Genomic DNA, 23,858 nt, shown 5'->3' with positions numbered 1-23,858 from the left:
AAATTTGTTCGCTTGTTTTGACTATTCAGTAAGAATACATTTGACTAAATACCAAATCCACACAACTGTACTCAGAACAATCAACTTATATATCTGATATCGAGCAATAAAATTCATGTAATATTTGTTTTATTCAAAGTTATGTCAGAGTCGCGTGTTGTGGTGACTATGGTAATGACCTTTTCCAGTCGACAACAAGTCCATATTGTTGTATGGAACACAGCATTTGTTTTATAGAAGAACATCATTTTCGTAGTTTTGTGATTCAATGGTGGTAATACCAGTGGGATTGTAAATGCAATCAGCTTCTGAAATCTTTTTATAAATTTTTTCCAAAATAAAATAGCTATCATAAGCTATTTTATAGAATGATAAGTTTTTTTTTTCCTAAACTCGGTTCAAAAATAATTCTGTTTCATTAAGCCATTTAAATGTTGCAGTTTTTCTAAATTTACTACACATTAGCCTCCTTTGGCACCATTTGTTCCACCCTTATAAATGTTTGCTGAAATTTCAATTGTTTCCTTAGCAAAATATTCTAAATTTTAAATTTTAATAGACATAATTACATTATTTCAAAAGCCTTGCACAGTTCTGTTCATTGCGCTTTGTTTTCCTCTAATTTTCTGTCTACATCTTTATACATCCAATTATATAACAGAAAAAGCAATAGTATTTTAAAATGAATTGCATCATTGCTTGCCTCTCAAATGTAATATTAATTTCGAGTACAAAAGATGTCGAAATATTTGTTAAAAACATGCCTTGAACTGTAACCTACTCAACATGGAAAAATAAGCCGAATCCTCATATCTTGATTACAATAATGGGAAAAAAATCAGGACAAAATATTAATAACAACATTGCAAACGGTTTGCGTTTCGCTTTAGCAATGACATATTTTGTAATAAAATGCGTTGAAAGTATTTTTAAAAAATTATGAAATGAAAATAAAAAAATGAAAAAAAAAATTATGGCAAAAAAAAAATCTGCACATTATTTTTGTCACTTTCAATAGAAAAAAAACTGTCATTAAAAAGATATTTTTTGAATTTTTAGAGGCTGCAAAACTAATATTTGTACAGTAATAATTTTGAAAGTTATCGCGCAAAAACACCAAAATTCTGTTTAATTTTTGGTTAAAATTCTGATAAAAATTTTAAAAAAAGGTTCCTTGGTGATATTTTCGCTCTCCAAAATGAGTGAAATGAGGCACACATGAGAAGTCAATTCTCACTTTATTGTTCTCGGATCGAATTCTCTAATTGTTTGAGCTGAATTGTTTTCTCTTAAGCGGTTTACTTTCTGCTTCTGTTTTCAGTGTTTGCAAATTTTTTTTTGTTGTGTATGCTTTCTCTATGTTTTTATAATTCAAACTTCGTGGAATAAAGCATCGTAATGCTCTTCTACTTATTGGATTTCTTTCAACAAGTGCCCCAACAACACTTACAGGATGACTTCCGTTGGCTTGTGGGGCCGCGGTGTCCTGGTGGTAAGGTCTCGGCTTCGGAACCGAAGAGTATCAGTTTGGAGACCCGGTTCCACCGAAGAATCGTCGTGTAAGGGGGTCTGTTGCGCGTTAAATCAATCAGGGTCAAAAGTCCTCCCGCTGGTGTGGTGTGGAGAGGGGGGTGCCAGCTCAGATGTCGTCCTCGTCATCTGACCGCGGTACAAAATTACGAGGTCTGTCCAAAATAGCCCTACTGTTGCTTTAAAACGGGACGTTAATATAACTAAACTAATCCGTTGGATTGTGTTATTGAATGAAACCTTTTAAAGTTTCTCCTTCCGATTGTCGCAGTGTCTTTGTGGTAAGGTCTCTGCTTCGGAAATTAAGGGTTTCAGATTTGGGCTGCTTCCACTGTCGTATAAACGGGACTGGTACATGTTAAATCCGTCATTGCAAGCACCTTCCCAATGGTATGGTGAGGAAGATTGGAGAGGAGTGTGCTATCTTAAGAGTCCTCCTCGTCATGTGACTGCAGGTTTGTCCCAAAATAACCCTAGTGTTGCTGTAAAACTGGAAGCTAATTTAACTGAACTGAGTGGAAGTTCCAAATTTCGTTGTGACTTTGGCACTTTACAAGCCCGCTGATAATTATCTGTCGGCGATTTAAGCCGAATGAGCATCTCATGGTTTTTCAGTAAGCCAACCAGGGCCAAGAGTACGACTTAGCTACTCACACGTCGCAACCAATTTTAAGGCGCGGACTTCATTAATGCATCTCATTCCCAATTTAGACCTGAGTCAAAGAACGATCACCTCCCGACATGGAAAACTTTGTTAGAACGACAGATTTATACGTACGCCAGCCGCCACACTCACGGAGAGTCTTCGGCCGGCTAGGATTGAATACGCAGCCCAAGGAATGCGAATCCAACGCCCTTCCAACCAGGCTATCCTGGCCGCTCCCAAATTTCAATTGTGAAAAGGAAGAAAACTGAGCTATCATTTATTCGAAGCTAAAATTTCACAGAACTAATGATGAATTTAAAAGATAGTTTTTTTTTAATCTACAATTTAACTCTTGAGATATTTCATTCTTTTTTTTAAAAAAAAAACTTTAACTGATAAGTTTAAAGTTCTTAAATGATTTCAATGAGGCGTTCTCTAACGCAGGTTTAACTCCCATAAACCTACTTTTTTCTTCATTAAAATTTTTTTTAAATTCGTTTCTTAAACAGAAATATTTGGATGAAATCAAATTCTTAATTTTTATTCCTTTTTTTTGTCAATGATGAGTTTAATGTTATTTTCATTTTCTGTCATCTATATTAATTGTACCACCAAAAATGAAAACAATCTATCATATTGGTTTGCTTTCTGGTGCAATTTTCGAATTGAATTTAGTTTTGTCTGCTACAGATTATCGAATTATGGCTTAAGTTAAAAGAATCTTTTAGTTTCGAATATGTTGGTAACAATAGAGAAAATACATTAACGGGATACCATCGAACATAATAAAAATCTAATATATAAAAATGAATTTTTGTTTGTTCGTACCTTATGCGCTGCCGTACCGTTCAACCGATTACGATGAAACTTGGTCAACATATTGCTTGCACCTGCGTGAACGTTATATTTTAAAATTGACAATTGACTAAAGACAAACAGTAAACGGCAATCGGCACATGTCATTCGGAGTTAATCGCACAGATGTCAAACAAAATAAATTTATTATGATTGATGAGAATAAATGTGAGTGAATTGAAATCGAAAATATTTAGTGCAAGCGCTATTTTTTCCTTCTCATTAATGAATAGTCATCTATACAGGATGTTGTCATTCAAAGTGCGCAGTGTTTTGTCTGCGGCAAACTGCACTTATTATTCAGAATTTATCTGACACGTACAAAATAGAATCATTATTATCGATGCCGATCAAGTTAAGTTATATATAATGGAAATTTTCCAATATAAACAATAATTTTCCTATTTATTCAATGTATCCGCAAACGATATTTCGGTTATACAAGCGTGCATCGTGTTGATTGATTCGACTAAAAATATGTTCCTTAAGAGATCTACCAGCGCAGCACGTAGAAATAAGCCAATTCGAGCTTCTCAAACAAACGAGGAACGACAGGCGAACAATAAAGTAGATCGTTTACGAATTGCAAATTCAGATGCTTCAGAATCTCAGGATCAACATGTGGCAAAAATCGGAAGGCAATTATACGCTACGTGATCACGTGCATCAGAATCAAAAGACTAATATGCGGCAAGAAGCGAGGTAATTATTCTTAGCGGAAAGTCGAGTGGAGAAGATGTGCTCATTCCAAGCATTCCCATTATTCCCACCGACATGCCTTTTGATTTCAAACGACTGCAGTTCCCCCTTCGACTTGCATTCCCGATGACCATCAACAAGGCGCATGGACAATCACTTACAGTGTGCGGATTGAATCTAGAATATCCATGTTTTTCACACGGCCGGATGTATGCTAGATGCTTATGAGTCGGATAGCCAAGAAATTTATTTACTTTTGCAGAAGACGAAAAAACAATATATATTTTCTACTCTAAAGCACTTGAATAATAAAATAAAAAATGAAACAAATATTATTTGTACTTCTCTTTTATATATCATTAAATTTCAATGCATGTATTTATTGTCAACAAGAAAATAAGTATAATTCTTTCTATCATTCCTAATTAAAAAGGACAGCTATTTAAATTTCAAACTATATTTCCAAAATTATTTCTTCTGCGGCAGCAACGCGCCTGGTACCAGCTAGTTAATTTTCAGTAATTGAAAAAGCATGTACAAAATAGCTAAAAAACGAGCAAAATTAATGAGTTAATGAAGTTTGAAAGACTTTAAAATACTCTTCAATTAAATTATCAAACAATCGATTCAACCTCTACATGAACAAAAAGGATAATAAGATTATACTCCTATCGTTAGTAATCTTTAAAAAAACCCAAAAGAATTAATATAAGCATTCATTTAAAATTAATGAAATTCATTAAAATTAATGAAATTATTGAAAGGTGTTTTTAAGAATTCTGAGATTATTCGTCTTTAATTAAAAGAGTACAAATCGATTAATCGATTTTTGCAAAGTAGTTTTCATATGTTTTGAATATTTATGGAAATACGTGATAAAATAATCGAATAATCAATAATGTTTCCATGAATTAATTTTTTAATTTATTAATTTTTACGGACTCAAAGTTTTAATATTTGAAATAAAATTGCAGAAAAACTTCATAGCCGAATATTTTATAGATTGGTATACTTTCCGTGTTTCGTTTCAGAGAAACAATAAGAGGAATCGGGAATCAAAAGATTCGAATTTCAGGGCATGATACCCTCAATAATAATTGGTGATTTCACAAACAATGGCAAACTGATTTATTATAGATTTTTTTTGTTAATTTATTTTATTTTTTATGCTTATACAATTTCATTTTTTATGAAGAACGTTTTTTGCAACGAGTATTTCGAATTCTGTTTAGTGAAACTCAAAAAAAATTCTTTTGAACTCGTTCTCTGCGCCATTTATGCTTGGGATTCGGATCATCTGTATAATATGATGAACCGTTCAGCTCTGTCTCTGAACTGAACTAATGATAAAGATCATGATATTAGGTAGTAAAATGAACTAATTGGAAAGTAAGTATGAATCAAACTCGTATCATATGATAGGCAATATAGTAAACTCACTTTTACGTGTTAAAAATTTTATTTTAAATTCGTCATACTTAAATTAATAATTCATTATTAGAAATATTACGGAATCTGTAAATCAATTATTTCTCAAATTCATTACTAGAAAGCGGCACCATAATAAAGTCAAAATTTTATCAAATTCATCATTTAATTAATAACTTTCTGTGAATATTGAATTGGTATATTGTCATTGAAAATGCATGCATGGATTAAATTTCAAAAGTTTTACATCAAGGAAAGTAAAATTGATTACAAAATTCAATTTTTGCAAACATCAAATAATTTAAATCAAATAAAAATGTGTAACGAATCATTTCAAAGTCGCCGTATATTTTAACTCAGTTCATTAGCTGCTTTCGACTGATCTGAGCTCGTATGAAAATAGCTCATTTAAGCAATCAAAGAATCAATATGATTCCATAAAAGCAAATCTCGAAAAGCAATTGTGTGCTTGCTTTTATATGAATACATAAAAGCTCGTTTTATATAAATATTTATTAGAAAGTGATACGAAAATGACAGAAAATTATTGGATCCATTTGTTGTTGGTTTCTATGCATTTTGAGATCAAAAATCAATCTCGATTACTTTAATTACTTTCAGATCAATCCCAGATAATTAAAGTAATCGATTATTGCATCTGAAATTATTAATATTATAAGATCAAAGAATCAATCTATATCAAAAGTTTAAAAAAATTTACAAAATAAACACCTTGAATGTTACTGAAGAAAACTATTTTTCTTTAAAATAAACATTCTTGTTTATTTGTTCTTATTGCATCCAAAGGGCAAAGTTTAACAAATTAATATTCGGAGTTCTTAAAGCGAAGTGTTCTTCTTAATATGTTTTTGTTCTCAACTCTTGTGCAAATATTTTTTTAGGGCTTCATTATCATGTGCAAACATGATATCTTTTTTTTTTCTGGGACGGGGAGGGGTATGATATTGTTTATAAGTTATAATGACTTTTGGTTTAAAAAAAAATTTTTGTTGTCATAAGCAAGTAAATGAAATGATTAATTTTTTTTACTGAATTTTTTTAATTTGGATTGCTTCTAGCTACACCGATTCTATTTGATTCCATTTAGAATTTATATTAAATTCCTGATTATTTTTTAAATTGGATGGATGATCTGAAATAGGCAGACAAAAAAGACAATCGGCAGGATAATTCTTTTTAACAATTTTTACATTACAGTAATATACTTATATAAAGAATTACAGTTTAATAAACTGTAGCTTTTTTTTTTATTTATAATTTTGTTGATATTCTTTTTACAAAAAAAGGGATTTTTCTTTTGTTTAAGCGTGACAATCTTTTAAAACAAAAAATAGGTCGCGTGTGTGTGTGCATTCCTTAAAAGAAAAAACATAGGTTGAGTATATGTGTGTATATATATCTTTTAAAGCAAAAAGAAAAAAGGAATTGCAGGCGCGGATGACATGTGTGTGAATTTGTGAAGCCTTTAAAACAAAAAGTAGGCCATTTGTCTTTTATTTGTGCGTTTGTTCATATATATTAAAGAAAAAAAATTCATTTATTTTCAAAGGCGTGCTGAATAATCTCTTTTTTTAAATCTATAATTAGCTTTTTTTTAAAGTTTTGTTCATCAAGAACGAATTCCTAATAATTGAAAATTTGCTGTAACATGTTAAAGTAGTTAATTACAGCTTCTACAATTTATAAAATGATATTGCTACACAACTGGCTTTCCATTGTAGCATTCCTAAATTATCTGCATGGCATTTTGATGCACCGTTATATTGGTTTAAAACTCACAGCTTCTACAAATATGATAGGATTGAGAAATAATTCAGAAATATTTTTCTTCTACATTTAAAAATGCAGGTGGAATAAAGGCTTTATATAATATATTATTTTAAAATGAATTTATTTAATTATCGTCAAGATAGTATCTTCGATATTTTTAAAAGAATATTGGAATTTCTCTGCATATTTTTGCTTTATTATTCTGAAAGGAAAAACAAATTTGAGAACTTTAAGTGCCATTTGTTTTCTGCTTTTAATATAGATGAAATTATCGAAGAAATTCATAAAATTTTGCTATATATGGAGGAGTAATGTCTCTCTAACTAATGGCTCAACGTTGATATTCGTGCTTAAAAATATTGAAGAACGATAAATAACAATGAACATCAAAAGCATTTTTAAAAGTTAAATTCGAAAATTAAAAATGAGTTTATTATTATTCGAATGACTATTAACTGCAAAGTATGTAAAATACATTTTATATGGATGACTTAGGAGTTTTATAGTAGTGGAATTTTAAAAGTGTAGGACAATTACAATAATTCTTACAATAATGTTGTAAGAATGTTTTAGGGAGAAATATAATCTTAAAATGCAACTGTTTAGATATGAACAAATATGCCTTATATTATTTCTATGTCATTAATAATAATATCCATAAAAAATTACAAACAAAAACTAATTGGAGTAAAATAAAATCTAAAAATCTTTAAAAATATTAACTAAAAATATATTAAATTTTGATCAGTATGACCGACTTTTCATGAAATCCCAAAGTTTAATTTCTTGTGTTTTTTAAAAACTATACAAACTTATTTTATAAAAGAAATCGAGTTTCAAGTGACATTTTAATTTTATATGAATTAATATGCATCTCATGTATAGTTAGTTTTTGCGACTAACATCCGTTTTCAAAAATGTTTTAAGCTTCTCTGTTTAAAAAGATATAATTTTTCAACAAATTTAAATTACAGCATCACGAAACGGACACACCATGCATTAATATATTTTAATTTAAAATAATAATTTCAAATAGCGATCTTACAGGAAGAATCACGATTGTAATCTATCAAATGTAATCATAATGATTGATTACCCTGAAAAATATATGAAGATAATCTCTGTGCCTTGACAGCCCCTGTGGGAAATACTTACAATATTTATTTGAATAAGAGCTCTAAGCTTCAAAATGGAGCATTAAGCTACGCCCTGCTTTTCTATTTCTTCACATGCATAGACATATTTACATATTTCCTTAAAAGTGTTTTTTTTTTTTTTTTTTTGCATTTATAACCTGCGGTTACAGTCACTTCTTTCACATTTTTGTTTCCCACGAGTTCATTATTTTATGCTCAAATAAAATCTTTTTTTTTAACTTAATAAAACTTCTGTTCTTGTGCCCAAGATATCATAAGACGATTTATTCAGATAAAATGTGGAATCAATTCATATAAATCATTTGATAAGATGACATAATTCGATTTATTCAGATACTTAATACACACTTAATACATACACATTAATTAGATCAGATGCCATATTTCGATATGTTTGGATATTTAATGCAAGCTTAATTCATACAAGCCATTTGAATTTATTTCCAGTTTTATTATTAAGGCCTACATCATACAGTATTCTTTAATAAATAGTGTAAATTAAAAATTGCTGGAAGATCATTCGACTTTTTTCTAATTTCTTAGTTTTTATCGCCGTGCAATACAAATTTATTTCATTTTCTTAATTAGATTATACTTTTAGACTATGGTTATTTAAATGTTTATATATATTAGCTAATGGTTTGGAATATTTGTTATTACATCAACCCACATAAAAGATAGAAATGTTGAAACATATCTGTTACGATAAATGTGATTAATCCGGTGATTATCCATAATCACCACTAAACTTATTGGTGATTATGTGTAATCACCGACAATTAAACATAACCATCAGTTTATTACATTAACCATAACATAATCCAAATGCCTGTTCCTTTTAATTAATTGCTGATTAAATTTAATTTCTCATTTACATATTGTTACGAAATTTCCGGTGGTTCGTCTGGATAGTGGGAATTATATGGTGTGGAGAACGCTCAATCAGCAGGCGGCAGTAGAAAATAAAACAACGACGTTTATTTACACGCAGACACACAGAACATCACAAAGACGATAACTATATACAGCACAGAGAAGACAATTATCTTCAGCCGCGAGAGCACACAACAAGACTTTACTGCAGAAAGTAGCGCACAGCTTAGTTCAGCACTAGCTTGACTCCGTCGCTGCTCTGTTAGCTCTGGAAAGCCAGTTCTTTATCGTCGATTCCGACGACTCTTCACTGTAGATCCCAACTACTCTGCCGTCGATTCCGACTACTCTCCTCTGTCGCTTCCGACTACTCTTCTCTGTCGATCCCGACTACTCTATTCTGGCAGCTGCGGCTGCTTCCTTTTATAGGTCTCAGGAGGTGGGGCTAGAAGCTTCTCAACCAATCAGGAACCTTCGAGGCGTATTTCGGTTCCTAATGGACGGATCGGGAAAATTCTCGATGTTTCGGGTATAATCTATTTTGGCGCCAAAGTCGCCAAATGGTTGCCAAGTTTGTCGCCAAGCTCATGGGACCTCCGATGCGACACCCGGATACAGATGACTGTAAATCAGTCTTTCTGATGATGGAACCAACTATGCTAGGAAGCCGCATCACAGATTCGTAACAATATCAAACCAACGATAGTGGTGCCCCCCAAAACTTTCTCGCAATAAAGATGTTATTGTTAATATGTTATTCAGTGCTTTGCACTGGCATACAATATTTACGAAGTATTCACCTTTGACATGAATTAATACTTTTCGGAATCTATTGTATCGCCCTTGGCGAATGTTTCGACCTTTAATCCCTGGAATGCAGATGATAGCATCCTTTGAGTTTTAGATGCGTTTTTCTCACCGGCTTGAAATAAAAATTTCACCCACACCTACGCTTAATGAACCACTAAACCAGGTTTGATGTATTTAAATAACTCCATTTTTGAATGATCGCATTTGCATGTTTATAAAGGTACAGACAGATAGAAAATCTATGTCTAATTGGTTTGACTCAGAATTTGACAGTTTTCTATACTATAGTTGTTAAATATATGTACCGAATCTTATCTATCTAATTCTCTTCGTTTTTACAACCGGTTTGAAACAAAAATTTGACCACCTAATTTCATATAATTTATCGCGTTCCCTTATATTCGAACAGCCGGACAGACAGACTTCCCCTGAATTGATTTTGTTCAAAATCTGATAGGAATTTACAAATTATGTGAAGTCAACCATCTAACTCTCCGACCCGCCCTAAGGCACACGGATTTAAACCATAAAACTGAATGACCGGACCGCCGCAACAGCAATTGGCGGGAACTGTGGTTGAGTCCTAAGGGCCGTCACCGGCCACGGTACAACCCTCCCCGAAGGAAGTACGTCCCGTCAACGATGGGAGGAGCCAGATCCCCCACCTATTAGTGTACCCTCCAGGGTGGCGAGATCCAACCACCATGCCGGAAGCATCTCATCCTCATTTCGAGGTGCCCCCCGGGGGGATTACAAATTATGTGAAAAGACCATACGTCAAATTTCATTCGTCTAGTTCAAATTTCATTAGTCTAGTTTCATTCGTCTAAGTTTTTTAGTTATCTTTATCACAGACAGACGGATATTTTCCAAAAATGTGTTTTTCGAACTCAAAAAGGTCTAAAACGTGGAGATTCGTTAAATAGAGGTCAAATTTTTCGACGATTACTGTACTTTCTCTATACTACATATACGAGAAAATAAAAATTCGTCATTCGGTAAGAGAGACAGATATGTCATTAAAGGCTGAAGAGTGCTTTTTCGATAAAAAATAAGTAAAATATACGATTTGCATTGTTTTATCGAGCGGATAAAACTGAAATTCTTTGAAATATCAGCTGTCAAAATAATTGAAAGCTTCCATACGAATCAATTAGAATATCTCGTGCACAAACAGCAGAGAGATCTTGCCGAATCAGCCATTCATTGCTTTTACTCAGAATCGTTTTTGACATAGAATAAACAAAGACGTGTTTTGAAAAAATTGACACATATCGATCGGTAAACATAAAAAGAGGGGAATATAAAATTATCAGAGAAATTAGTTTTGCAAAGACAGTGAAATCCACATAAGCTGTCGGTTTTATAACAGTTGTCGATAACACTGGTGAACAAAAACGAAGAAGGGTAAAACTTTATATTAGGAACGAAATAAACATTCTGTTTAAGCACGCAAAGGGTGTTCGAATGCAATTTATTATAATGAAGCCAAATTGATTGGCTTAAGGTCATGGTATCACCTACTGTTCGATGATGAATAATAATTTAATTATAAATACACCAGTCTTCAAAATTATAAAAGCCGGATTATTGATTTACTATTAATAATTGTCATAAATAATTAACATTTATGTCCATCAATAATTAACGTTTGGAGACTAAAACGTCAAGGAAGTCTTTGTTTATTATTTCGTAATTACCTACTTTTGAATTTATTTATGTGAAAGAGGATTCATTTTCAAAAATGAGTACCATTTTCTTTAGAGAAATTTATTTTCTACTTTAGTAATTAATAACATGATGTATTAATTGGCGAGCTTAAAATGGGAATGGAATTCCTACAATGAATAATTACATAGTTTTCACACTCTTTTTATATTTACAAAGCCTGAAAACTTCTGACTGTGATAAGCATATGCCATTTTCTTCACTGCACAGAAAGAACCTCCGAATATTTTTGTGGCCAGTTGTGTAAACATTTGAAAAAAAAAAACTTAATAAGTTTTATCATTGAAATATTAAAATATACTTCCTATGAGTTGTGCACATATTTTTTTTAGTGTTACATTAAAAACCTAAAAGGTTTATTATCAAAAAAATATTTGGGATTTGTACATGCTATCAGTGTTCATTTACAATGACTTCAAACTTTTTAAAATTACATGAAATGATATTTTTAATAATCTTTTAGCAGTTGCATTTGCAATCTACATATGTTAACTGCTTTTAATGCATTTTACGCATATTAACATTATGGCTACTCATTACCGTTATAAATAAGGAATTATCAAAAATAGGTTAAAATAACATGGTTTCAATTCCATAAACCAAGAGATATATTGTGACTATATACTAATGAATATGATTTGCTATAAGCAAAATGTTAAATTACAAGAAAAATTATCCTTATATTTCCTCATTGTATGGCATGAGTAAATTGCAAAGTTAAACAAAATATGAATTTTATACAATAGTTAAATGAAATGCTTCATTAATTTTTTAATACCAACAGCTACAATTTTTATAACCATATATATATATAGATATAGATAAATAATAAATAAAATGGTTTCTGGTTTTATGATCCTATAAAAAACATTTATGATCTGTTGCACGGTTTAGTAATGATTTTGGTCTCTTTACGCATGAAATAAAATAATCAAAAAATTTTTTAATGTATTCTCAAAATATTAGTTTTTTTTTAAATATTTCAAGCTTTTTAGCAATTTTGGAAAAGTTTCAAAAATACAGTTTTCTAGATAAAATTAATACTTCATCCATTCATATATGGCTAAAGATTCAAGAAAGTTTTTTTTTTATTGTAAAAAAAAAAAAAAAAATTGGAATTACAGGCAATATTTTAATACTGAGAAAATCAATAGACTAGGGAAAAACTCAAATTACAGATTAATTCAAAGTTCCGCTATTATCAGTTTTAAAAATTAAAAAAATATATATAATTTAAAATTACAATAAAATATAAAAGCAAATTTACAAAAAAGTAAAAATGAAATCTAAGAATCGCAAATTTCAAGTTATCATATGAAAACATTATTATTTTTAAGTCATTATTTATCTTAATTAATTAATCAGTGCTGGCAAACAAAGTTTTGGAGCTCGACCGATATTGAGTTGGGAAAAAAAACCCATGGTTTTTCTAAATATCGGCACAAGCGTAATTTGATAGTCACGTGATTGTTTCAAACCGGTTTAAACTAGTTAATGACTTAAATGAATCAAGACAATTCGTAAGAATTCAGAGAATGAATAATTTGGAAATCAAGTTGTAACTTTAGTTGGCGATAAATCGTCAAATATGACAACCTTCTGCATTATTTTCTAATAATCCTAAAAGCGAAAAATAGATGCCTCAAAAGCGATAAATCGCCAATTTGTTGCCTACGCATTTTGAAGCTTGAAAAACCTCAAACTAAAACAACATCATGTTCTCACATGATTAAAAAAAAACCATATATTGTATTACACAAAATAATCGGAATTTTCCCCTTGAAATCGCGAAAATAATGAATTTTATGAATGAGTTATTCATATGCTATAAACTATCACTAAATATATATTGATATGAGTAATCTTAAAAATGTGATTTTTTCATAAAGAACATAAATGTGCCCTACAAAACACAAGATAGTAAAAGATGTTCATGGTTTAATCGAGAAAATCATAACCCAAAACGGCTTCCTCGACGAGTTAATTTCGATTAATAAAAGTTGTTCATTAATGTTATTTATTTTAGTATTTTTATGACGAATTTTAAGTGAATTCAGCATTTACCTTCTAGATTTTTTTTTTAATATATGTTTTTAGCATCTGAAAAAAAAATGAAATTTTCAATGCATTTGATGTAATAGTATTCTCAATTCAACAGTTAGTAAATTTATTAAAAAATTCTACTCTTATTTGCATTTTTAAGGATTAATTGCGGAAAACATTAAATTAATTACCTCTTAAATAAATATTTATTAGTTACCACATTTCAATAATCGCTGAGGGAACCAAAAATAAAGTGCTGTAAACGACGGGCAAACTTTTAAGACGAGAACATAAATGCGGAATAATGCTGTAAATAAATGTAAAGGAAATTTCTGAGTCCTATATTGAAATTTAAATTCTATAGACTAGATTAAGATTATAAAATTCAGTTAACTGTCCAGAGTCGCACCGATCAATTTTATGGTGCCAAGCTCACTAATTACTAAGGCTGGACACGCCGAACAATAGAAATGTTTATTTTTGCATAGTTTCCTTTTCTTTTCTTTTCTTTCTCTCTCTCTCTAAATGTCTTTGCCATGTGCTGATAATTATTTTTCCCTTTAAAATCGCGAGTTCGCAAATTGTACAGACTAAGTCTATGGCAAAGGATACCGACGTGCTCTGATTGGCTTAAGCGTTGGCATCTGTTTGGCAATGTTTTGCCAAAAAGATGCCATACTGAAATATATTTTTATAAAAATAAATAAACTTTGTGAATTTATCCCCAATCCCTTATTTTTTACCGTTTACATGTAATATTAACCTGGAACACATATACAGCAGAAAAGATCAAATCCTGATTCAGGAAATATAAAAATTGCAATTGATTAAAAATATTTTTGTGTGTGTTTCTTCTTAATATTATTTTGATATAACTAAAAAAAATTATCTACGAAATCACATACTCCGTTAAAGCTTACATATTTATACGTTTTGGGCATTAAGTAATCATCTCCCCATATGTAGTTGATGGGAAAGTAACAAACGTTCAGCAATAAGTTTCAATAACTTGCATAAATTATCTAATAAAGGTGCGAAAATCATAGAAAAATAAGTATTATATGTTGAGTAATTACTTTCATTTAGTTTTTATACTTCTGTGCATAAAAATCATTAGTTACTTGTATTACTAGTATTATTAGTAATATTTATTATTATTATTATTTATTAATATTAGTAGTATTACTAGTAATATTTAGAGAAAACAATTATATTAATAAAAATTAGATCGTGTTGATATTCACTCGTATCTTTCATAAAACTAATGAAAGGTACAAGGTTTGAGCCAAATAAGTGGAAACTAGACTATTATGAGTGCAAAACATTGCCAAAAAAGATGCCAAGGCTTAAACCAATCAGAGCACGTCGGTATCCTTTGCCATAGACAGTCTGTACAATTTGCGAACTCGCTTTAAAATCAGCTGTCGCCCTTTCTTTTGATTGATTTTTACAAGTGCACTCGTGTTTGCGAGCATCTGTTTGTATTATTTGCAGATGCAAAATTTCTATAGCCTTTTTTTTTTTCATTTACTTCCTATCGTTTTTTATTTAAATGCAAAAATTTCAAACACGTTTATTGTAATAGATAGAGCTAAATTAACAGATGTTGATAACAAAGAGATAACTGTCATATTGACTAAAAGACTGGCGAAATCCCTGAATATGCCATATCTTAAACCGTCATATATTTTCTTGACGTTGTATACCAGAACTTATTGCATAGCAGCAACGATATGGTAATGGATTTACTTCTTGGAAATACAAACAGGATCGAAATGAGTCTAGTAGAAGTCTAAATCGATATTCCTTTACCCATCTCAATTTTTAAACTAAATCTAAATTGCTATTGATTTTAATTTAATTTCTATATAAGCAGTTTTCAAATAACAAACAATGCAACAAACCGAAATTTCGAAACATTTAAATCCTGATCTTCTTCAAGAAGGTTGTTTCAACAAGTTTAAAGCTTATAGTTTTAAGAAAATATTTTGAAAAAGTATATATAGTCAAGCCTATTTAAGTGCAATCATTTTTTATGCGTTCTTTTATGAAATACATGAATTCCAACATGGCATTGTAGTACCGTTGTAATGCCTTCTCTTAGTGTGAATATGTATTACACTACTACAATGTGAATGGTATACAATGTATGTGCAAATCGCGTCAACTAATACCTATATTCCAAAACAAAATAAACAATATATTCCAAAATTAAAACAACTCTAATATCTTCAAGTGATGAAAGTGACTTTAAACCAGTTCATCACAAGATGCGCTTTTTGAATTACGACATAATGTAGTAAATCGCTTGCATTTTGAAAATTTCTCCATGTTTAAAATGGGAATTTAATTTTTTAAAAACTGTTTCCATGTATTTATTTTATTTGGAAAGCGCTTTCTCATTATTTCGTAAATTTTTGACAGATTTTCTGAATGGGACGTTTTTTTATGTGGTCCCCTTTCATCACATGAAAAATTTTCTCTTTTATATGTTGAAAAAATTATTTGTCATAGCTACTCATGATTTTGCAAAATGAACGATTTTATTATCTCCTAATTATATGACATATCCGATATGGAATATTCATTGCTAATTTCATTAAAAAAATATAATGGACATCCTTATATTTAAAAGGATCCAAAGCATGTTTTTTGCACTTAAAATTAATTGCTACATTGAATTAAATGCAGCTACAAATAAAAGAAAAATCAAAAGAAGATTCAAATTTCTAATTCTAAATTTCCTAATCTGATCATATTTTAGATTTGATTAATTATTTTTATTTAGGATTTAAAATTAATTCTTCTTTGTATGGCAGCAATAACGTACATAAAAATCTAATTAAATAACGTCAAAATGTGCGTGTGTGTATAACACTGTAATCAAATAATGAAAAATATTGCTGTTAAATATGCTTAAATGTAAGTTTTAAAAAACTGTTACCATGTGAAAAAAAATTATAAGGAAATAAACTAATATCTCTAAAAAAAATTTAGCTTTATAGTGTGTGAAAATTATTTATGTGCTATAAAATACTCTAAATACATAAAACATAAGTATTTAATTGAAAATCTCTCTAAAATTTTGCAAAACGCGTTCAAACTATCTATCATTCAAGAGGTAACTAAATATTTTTTTTTTAATGTTTTTTCATCAGGGAAATCCCGTGACACAATTTTAAATTTAATATACCAACCTATAAATATTGTCATATGAAATTTTGTAATTAAATTCCGAAATTACGCTAAACGAAGGGATTAAAAAGTGGATGTTCTGGTCTTCCGCAATTTTGTTAAAAAACATTTAAATATTTAATAAAGTTATCAAGTAAGAGTACAATAAAAATTTAGTACGTTTCAAAAAAATGTATTTAAAGATAAAAAAAACTACAATATTCTTTTAAACTGACATGTGAATAAACTGTTAACTTTTCTGAATAATGAGGTCAATTCATTGTCATTTTCAATATAACGTAAAAACAGATGCAGTTAATAAAGAAGAGAAAAAATTATAATTAATTTTGAATAAAAATTATCAAACAAAGTTTTACACATTACATTTATCTAATAAATAGTTTTTGCCAAAAGGAATCATAGAAATTTACAATTTTAGGGACAATGATTTAAATAGCGCTTAGCATTAAAAAATTAATTTAATTAAAGAAAGATTCATTTAGTAAGTTCTTTTGAAATTTTTAGGCAAATATCACCGATTTGAATTATAAATATATAAATATATTTTTTAAAGATTTAAAAGTTTGTCTTTGATATAAACTGCTAAAAACCACTACAAATTTAGACATTATTTTCCAATACTGAGAGTTCACCTGCAGAATTTCGAAATATTTTAGTCAGACAACTATTGACTTGCCTTTGCTCGCATTATTGTATTCTTTCACACTCTATTGAGCAAAGGAACTTTTTCTTATTTCCAGACTCAATTAAAAAAAATAATTTATTCTTATATACATGTTTGTTTAAAATTTCAAGGATAAAATACTCTTAAAATTCCAGATATTTTATTAAATATTAAACATTTCGGTTTCTCTATTTTTAAAGATAAAAATTATTAAATCAAAGTAATTAATCGCTTACTAGTTGGTATTAAAATTCAATTAAAAAATTACTAAATATCCTTAAATTTCTTACGTGTTTTAGGAATCTTCAGATAATGGCATTACAATCCAATATCATCTAATTATAAAACAGTAAAACCATGATAATTAACTATTTAAAGTGAGATAATTAGTTGGGTATTATACAAAATTGGCTCAACATGATAGCGTAATTAATTTATATACATAACATATTATATCTGGCGATTAACATGATGTTGGTAACTAAAAAATTTTGTAATGACAAGATTAATTCATAGTAACTCTTTTCTTGCCTAAAGTGTCGAAAAAAAAGTGAGAAAATCTGAAAATACCAAGAAAAGATCATATAAATATTTTTGTATCATTTGCAAGTTCAGTAGAAATTAAAACTGACCAAAGATTTCTTCCTTCATTCCTACATCATTTCCTACACGCATAAATTTTTTCCTGCGTAATTTCGAATTACCGCAACTTTTGAAACAAAAACAAATAACCTGATCAACTGAATATCACGTAAACACATGTAATCTCACCTGTTGGAGTGTCATCCTGAGCGGAGATGGGTGCCAGTGTTTGCGTGAACAGAATCACCACCATCCAAATCACCATCACCTCCCTCCGGTCATGGTTTTTCCCACGCTTCTCTAATCACGTCGGGAGCTGGCCGGTCCCCTGGGATCGTGAGCCAAGTGAGCAACGCGCTGCCCACAAACAAACTATCAGCGACGACAGATGTTGTTTACATCACCGTTGCTAAGGCAACCGATAACTTGTCAATGCCTTTCAAATCCGCGCCCATTAGCTTAGGCGAGAGATCTTTAGTCTAAGTGTCACATTTGAATTGCAGTCCCAGTTAGGGCTGATGGCCCACTTTAAGCTTTTTGTTGCGTGTACGTGCTGATGGAAACATTTTATGTTATGCTAGCCGCCTTTAGAGCCCAACTGGTTAGCCGAGAATATTGGTTGAATTTGAATTGAGCTAAATCTCTTATGCATAACTTTATGACTAGGTTTCGGTTAGCAAATTATTTGTGAAAATCAAAATGTAACAGATATTAAAGCCATGTTGTTTTATAGTTTTACAGCGATTGTATTTATTGCTTATAGGGATCATCCTCATGGAGTCAAATCCCATGGCGTCTTAGTATTATTAAAATTTTATATGTTCGGTTAATCTATCTTTTCAGTTTCGTGGTAATGTAACGTCTCTTTATATTTCTCATGTAAAATATTCTAAAAATAGGCAGAATCCTTCATTCCTAGCTTTCAAATACGGAAGAAAATCACGTGATTTAACATTTGATGAAACAATGAAAAAGGTTTCAATTTCAGTGTAGCAATGTGATTATTTAAAAATTAGGCATAAAATGATGTTTTTAAATGTCAAAATTTGGAAAAAACTTGTACGAACATCAAATTGATAAAATTGAAAAAAAATAATTTCTTGTATTTTAAAATGGTGTAAAAATTATTTTAGCTCAAACAAAAGAAAAGAAAAGAAAAAAGAAAGAAAAAAAAAGTAAAGAAAGAAACGCGCCCAGGCACACATTTCCATGCTCCAAGGTATATTGTGCCAAATTTGATAGCTGCGAGTTAAAAGGTCTGGCTTGTAGAATGCCGACACACACACGCACACGTGCACAAATAGATAGATAGAATACGCATTAGTCTTTATTATTTGCAGAGATAGAGAAGAGAATGTTCAAACGATTTAAGTCTTTGTTACACACTGTACAAAAGCTACATCAGTAGGTCATTAACTTTGTACTACTCTCAAGAAATTAAAAACGTATCTGATATATCTAGAACGACTTGTTTAACATTCTGAACTTACCTTAGCATACAAAAATAAAGGATTCATACAAGAACAAATGCCTTATTTTATTAGGCTTTTTTTATTTTAGATATTATGATTAGGGATTGCAATACCGGACCAAAATTTCAATACCGGTATTCGGTATTTTTTAAATCTTAATACCGGGATACCGGTATTAATACCGGTATTAGAAATTTTAGAAAAAGAAAGAAAACACAGGTGTTTCTTTGTTTTATTTGCCATTTTTGTTAGAGAGTGTAAATATCACAAAAAATAATCTGCAACTTATAAATTATAACAGTATATAATCACAAAAAAGTAAAGAAACATCTTATTTATTTAAATACCAAAAAAAAGTGTAAATATGACTATTCAGTCTGTGGTACTTTAAAAAATTTTTGAAATATCATCTTATAAAACATAATGCATCAATTGTACTGTCATTAAGACTAAAAAGTAATTTTGTGTAAAAATTACCAGCTGTCGAAAACGATGTTTCGGCATCTACACTAGTTGGTGGTACTGTTAGCAATACGCGATATACTTTTTCCAAGTATTTGCCTTTAAATCCCTCATCTTCAAATAAATCGATTTCTCGTCAAATGGTTTTGGATATAGCTGATTTCTGTATTGTATTTTGGTTTCGTTGAATTTTTTTTTTTTTTTTTATTTATCGCTAATTCTAATTTTTGTTCAAGAGACAATTCCTTTTAATTATCGACAGTAGTTATATCATAATCTTCGATAATTGAACCGAATTCTACTGAATGTAGATAGGTTTGTGGATAAACAATTATAAGAAAATTTACTCTAAGCTTAATCAGATTTGAATTGGTTATTTCCTTTTCTTCCTTTTAATTTTCATTTTTAAAATCATAATAATTATGTAAATACCATAAGACATTTTCTATTTCGGTATGCCTTTCTTCTGTGCGATTTTTCAATGTAATATATAATTCTTCAAATAGTGATGTCTGCTGTTCTCTTAGTGACTGCAACATGAAATTTATTGTTGCATTAACTGTTAATAAATTAGAATCTCTCCGACATAATGTCTCAATAGTCAGTTTTATTGGAAGTAGAGCTGATATAGTTCTGGATATTAAGTCGAATTCACTATCTGAAAAATTAATTTACAGGTTTAAGTCGATTATTGCTTTTTGGATTGGATTTCTCAGTTTCAAAAATCGTTCCATCATTAGGAGTAAACTGTTCCAACGTGTTTTAGAATCTAATATTAACATATATTCTGTTTTATTTTCAGTTAGTATATATTTTAGTAATATATCCTTTTTATAGGGGAACGTTTAAATATCTGAACAATTTTTCAAACTTTATAAATTATAGGAAGCAATTCTTGATAGGTTAATATTTCATCCTCATTAGCAATATCTTCTTCAACAATTACATTGTCATTATCTTCATTGTCAATATCACTCTCACTCTTACTCTTTTCAAAGTTGGAATCCGAAGTTTCTATATCCTCAGTATTTGGATTCTTCTGTTCTTTATTTTTTTGGTATAATACATCTATTACTCCTAATTGAATTTCATGTGCATAGCACAACTGCTGATTTGCACCAATCAACTTTCCAACTTTTTTCATAATTGTTGCTCCATCAGTTGTTATGGACACAATATTTTCTTTCAGGGATAATCCCTGTTTCGCTAATTTAGATTTAAGCAATTAATTAACTAATTAATTTCGCCCTTTAGGGATATATAAAAACAAAAACGTATACTATTTTGCTATGTTCGCGATATCTGAACATATAGTGGAGACAATTTTTAAAATTTCTAGTAGATACCGAAAAACCGGTATTTAAACTTGTGAATACCGGTATTACAAAATTGTACAAATGGCTCAAAATACCGGTATTCGGTATCCCGGTATACCGGTATTGCAATCCCTAATTATGATAGACCGACCTATTACTAAAAGTAAAGGCTATAATAAGGCTATATCTTGCTTTCAGAATGGACAGCTATAGCCAGTTTTGTCGTAAATCCATATACTAAATTTCAGCCATCTGGTTTAACCCTTTAAAGGGCCCTTTTTTTCTAGTCATATTATGTTAAAATATTTTTAGGCTTGAAATTAGAATAAGAAAAGGGATTAATTTAGCTTATTAGATAAATTTAATTTGATTAATTAATTAATTTGGTTAATTAATAATTAAGTAACAAATCAAGACACATCATTTTGTCTGAGATAAAGAACTGAGGCATCCAAGTTTCTGACTTACTAAAAAAATTTGTCAGAACTTATGCCAACCTACATAATTTTGAGGGCAATTTGTTTCGTGTTTTAATGTGATTTTCATGACTATTGTATTCGAATTTGTTCAAAATTAAAATAAACTTATGTTTACACTTGAGAAGATTATTATTAGAACTTTCATGTTTCCAATTTTCTTTCAGATACGAGTAAACCTTCTTTTGTAGTTGTCTTACTGACATAGAAATCTACAGATATTTACAGACAAACAGATGCATATTAGAAAATTTTGAATAAATCAAAGAAATTTTTGCATTTTTTTTATCTAAAGATTCTGTTTTTTACCTTTTTATTTCTTAATATAGATTTAATTTTAATTTTTGACAGGCATTTAACATGTACTATTTAAAACGCATTACATATTAATCTGATGAATGTACCATGCATCTCCAAATTTGCAGCCATTTCACCTAAAACTGAATTTCAGTTCTAAAACCATAGATGATTAACTTCAACTAACACAAAATTGTTCTAGCTGAAACTAAACGTATTTATTTAAAATATGAGGAGAAAAAGAATCATTTAGGATTAAAGCTTTATGTATACTACAGAATATTTTTCGTAATTTTTGTAATAATTCAGACGATTATTTAATAAAAATTATCTAACTCAATAAAGCTTGTTAATACTCAGTGCACTAAATTTAGTATAATTTGCAAACATAAGAAGCATAATATGTTTTTACACACCCAATTATGTTATATTAAAGAGAGGCATTGTTTAATGTGCACTTATTTTTTTTTATCATTTACTTCACAAGTATAACAAGCTTTGAAAAATATATTTAAAAAAAATATTTCTACTTCATACTTTAAGTAGAAATATTTATCATGAAAAAATAAGTTAGAATATCATACTCTCATCATCAACAATCGAAGAAAAATCCGGAATAATTGTTTGTAACAGCAATGAAAAAAAAAGTCAACTTCTTCATGGCTATGAAAATGTATTTTTTTATTTTAGATGATTAAAGATCGTTAAAAATTTCAATTAACTCTTTTACGTGTGGTCCTAATGGCTCGTTGAAAAAAGTTTTTCAAACTTTTCAAATTTCTTCGTATAATTCGTATTATTTTAGAAGCCTTACAGTGTTGTATTCATTGTGCTATTTATGTATTTTTCAAATTTTCTTCTATATTCTCTAGACAAACAATTATATCGCAGAAAAGAACAGCAATGCTTAAAAATGGAGAGCACTTTAAAAAATTTTCATCATTGTTTTATTTTGATATTAAACCATAATTGTGAGCATAACAAAATTTCACAAATTTTATTAAAAGCATGCCTTAAACATACTCAATATGGAAAATGACGCCGAATTTCCATATCTTGATCATTAACAATGAGAAAAAGAACTGAAATGAAATATCAGTAGCAGATGGCGAAATCGGTCCGAATTTCACTTCAGCAATGAAATATTGTAAAATATAATTAAAATATTTTTTTAATTAATTAAGAACAAGGAAAAAAAGGAGACCGAAAATTGGTTTACTTGAAAAGATACATATATTTTTTTAATTTTAAGATGTTATAAAAATCATTTTATGTTGCAATATTTCCGGAAAATAAGCATACTGTAACATGCCACTTAACTTTTAACTAAAATTCTAATTAAAAATTTCAAAAAAAAATACTTCGACATACACGTATTTATTCTAAAGTATATAGGCCAAGCTTAATAGCTCTAGATCGAACGATCTGCCCTGTAGAGCGTCACGTGCGCAGACACACACGTCAGCTTTATTATTATTAGATATCGACCAAAGATGGAGTTAGATAAAACCGATTTTGGTAATAAACGACTCGCTTATCTATGTACTCTGAAATTCTTATTACTAACACGTTTGTGCTTACTTTAGAGCATTTCAGTGGTATAAAATAATGAAATAACAAATACAGAAATTAATAAAAAAATACACTTGAAAAACCATCGATATCATTTTTTTATTCTCTCATATACAAAGGTTAAACACTGCAAGCATAAAATTATTCGACTTTGAGATGTGGATTAACCTTTACCTTTAAATCTCCTCGAATTCAGAGAATCCACATTTTTGGAGTTGAGTTTGTCTGTGCAGACGATAACTGTAAATCATAATATCATAGA

The 23,858-nt window shown here is 29.7% G+C and overlaps 1 protein-coding gene across 1 annotated transcript in view; it reads right to left on the bottom strand.

Annotated features, from left to right (window-relative positions):
- LOC129964263 (uncharacterized) overlaps window positions 1–18,286 on the bottom strand; it is a 104,681-nt gene extending 86,395 nt beyond the window's left edge. The window contains exon 1 of the mRNA XM_056079012.1: window positions 18,191–18,286. Coding sequence (XP_055934987.1) covers window positions 18,191–18,266 — 76 coding nt within the window. The 5' untranslated portion in view covers window positions 18,267–18,286. The remainder of the gene's footprint in view (window positions 1–18,190) is intronic.
- Window positions 18,287–23,858: the final 5,572 nt, after the last annotated feature.

This window comes from Argiope bruennichi, chromosome 3 (assembly GCF_947563725.1).
Source record: "Argiope bruennichi chromosome 3, qqArgBrue1.1, whole genome shotgun sequence".
In the NCBI taxonomy this organism is placed as follows: domain Eukaryota; kingdom Metazoa; phylum Arthropoda; class Arachnida; order Araneae; family Araneidae; genus Argiope; species Argiope bruennichi.
This window is presented reverse-complemented; position numbering and strand designations above follow the sequence as displayed.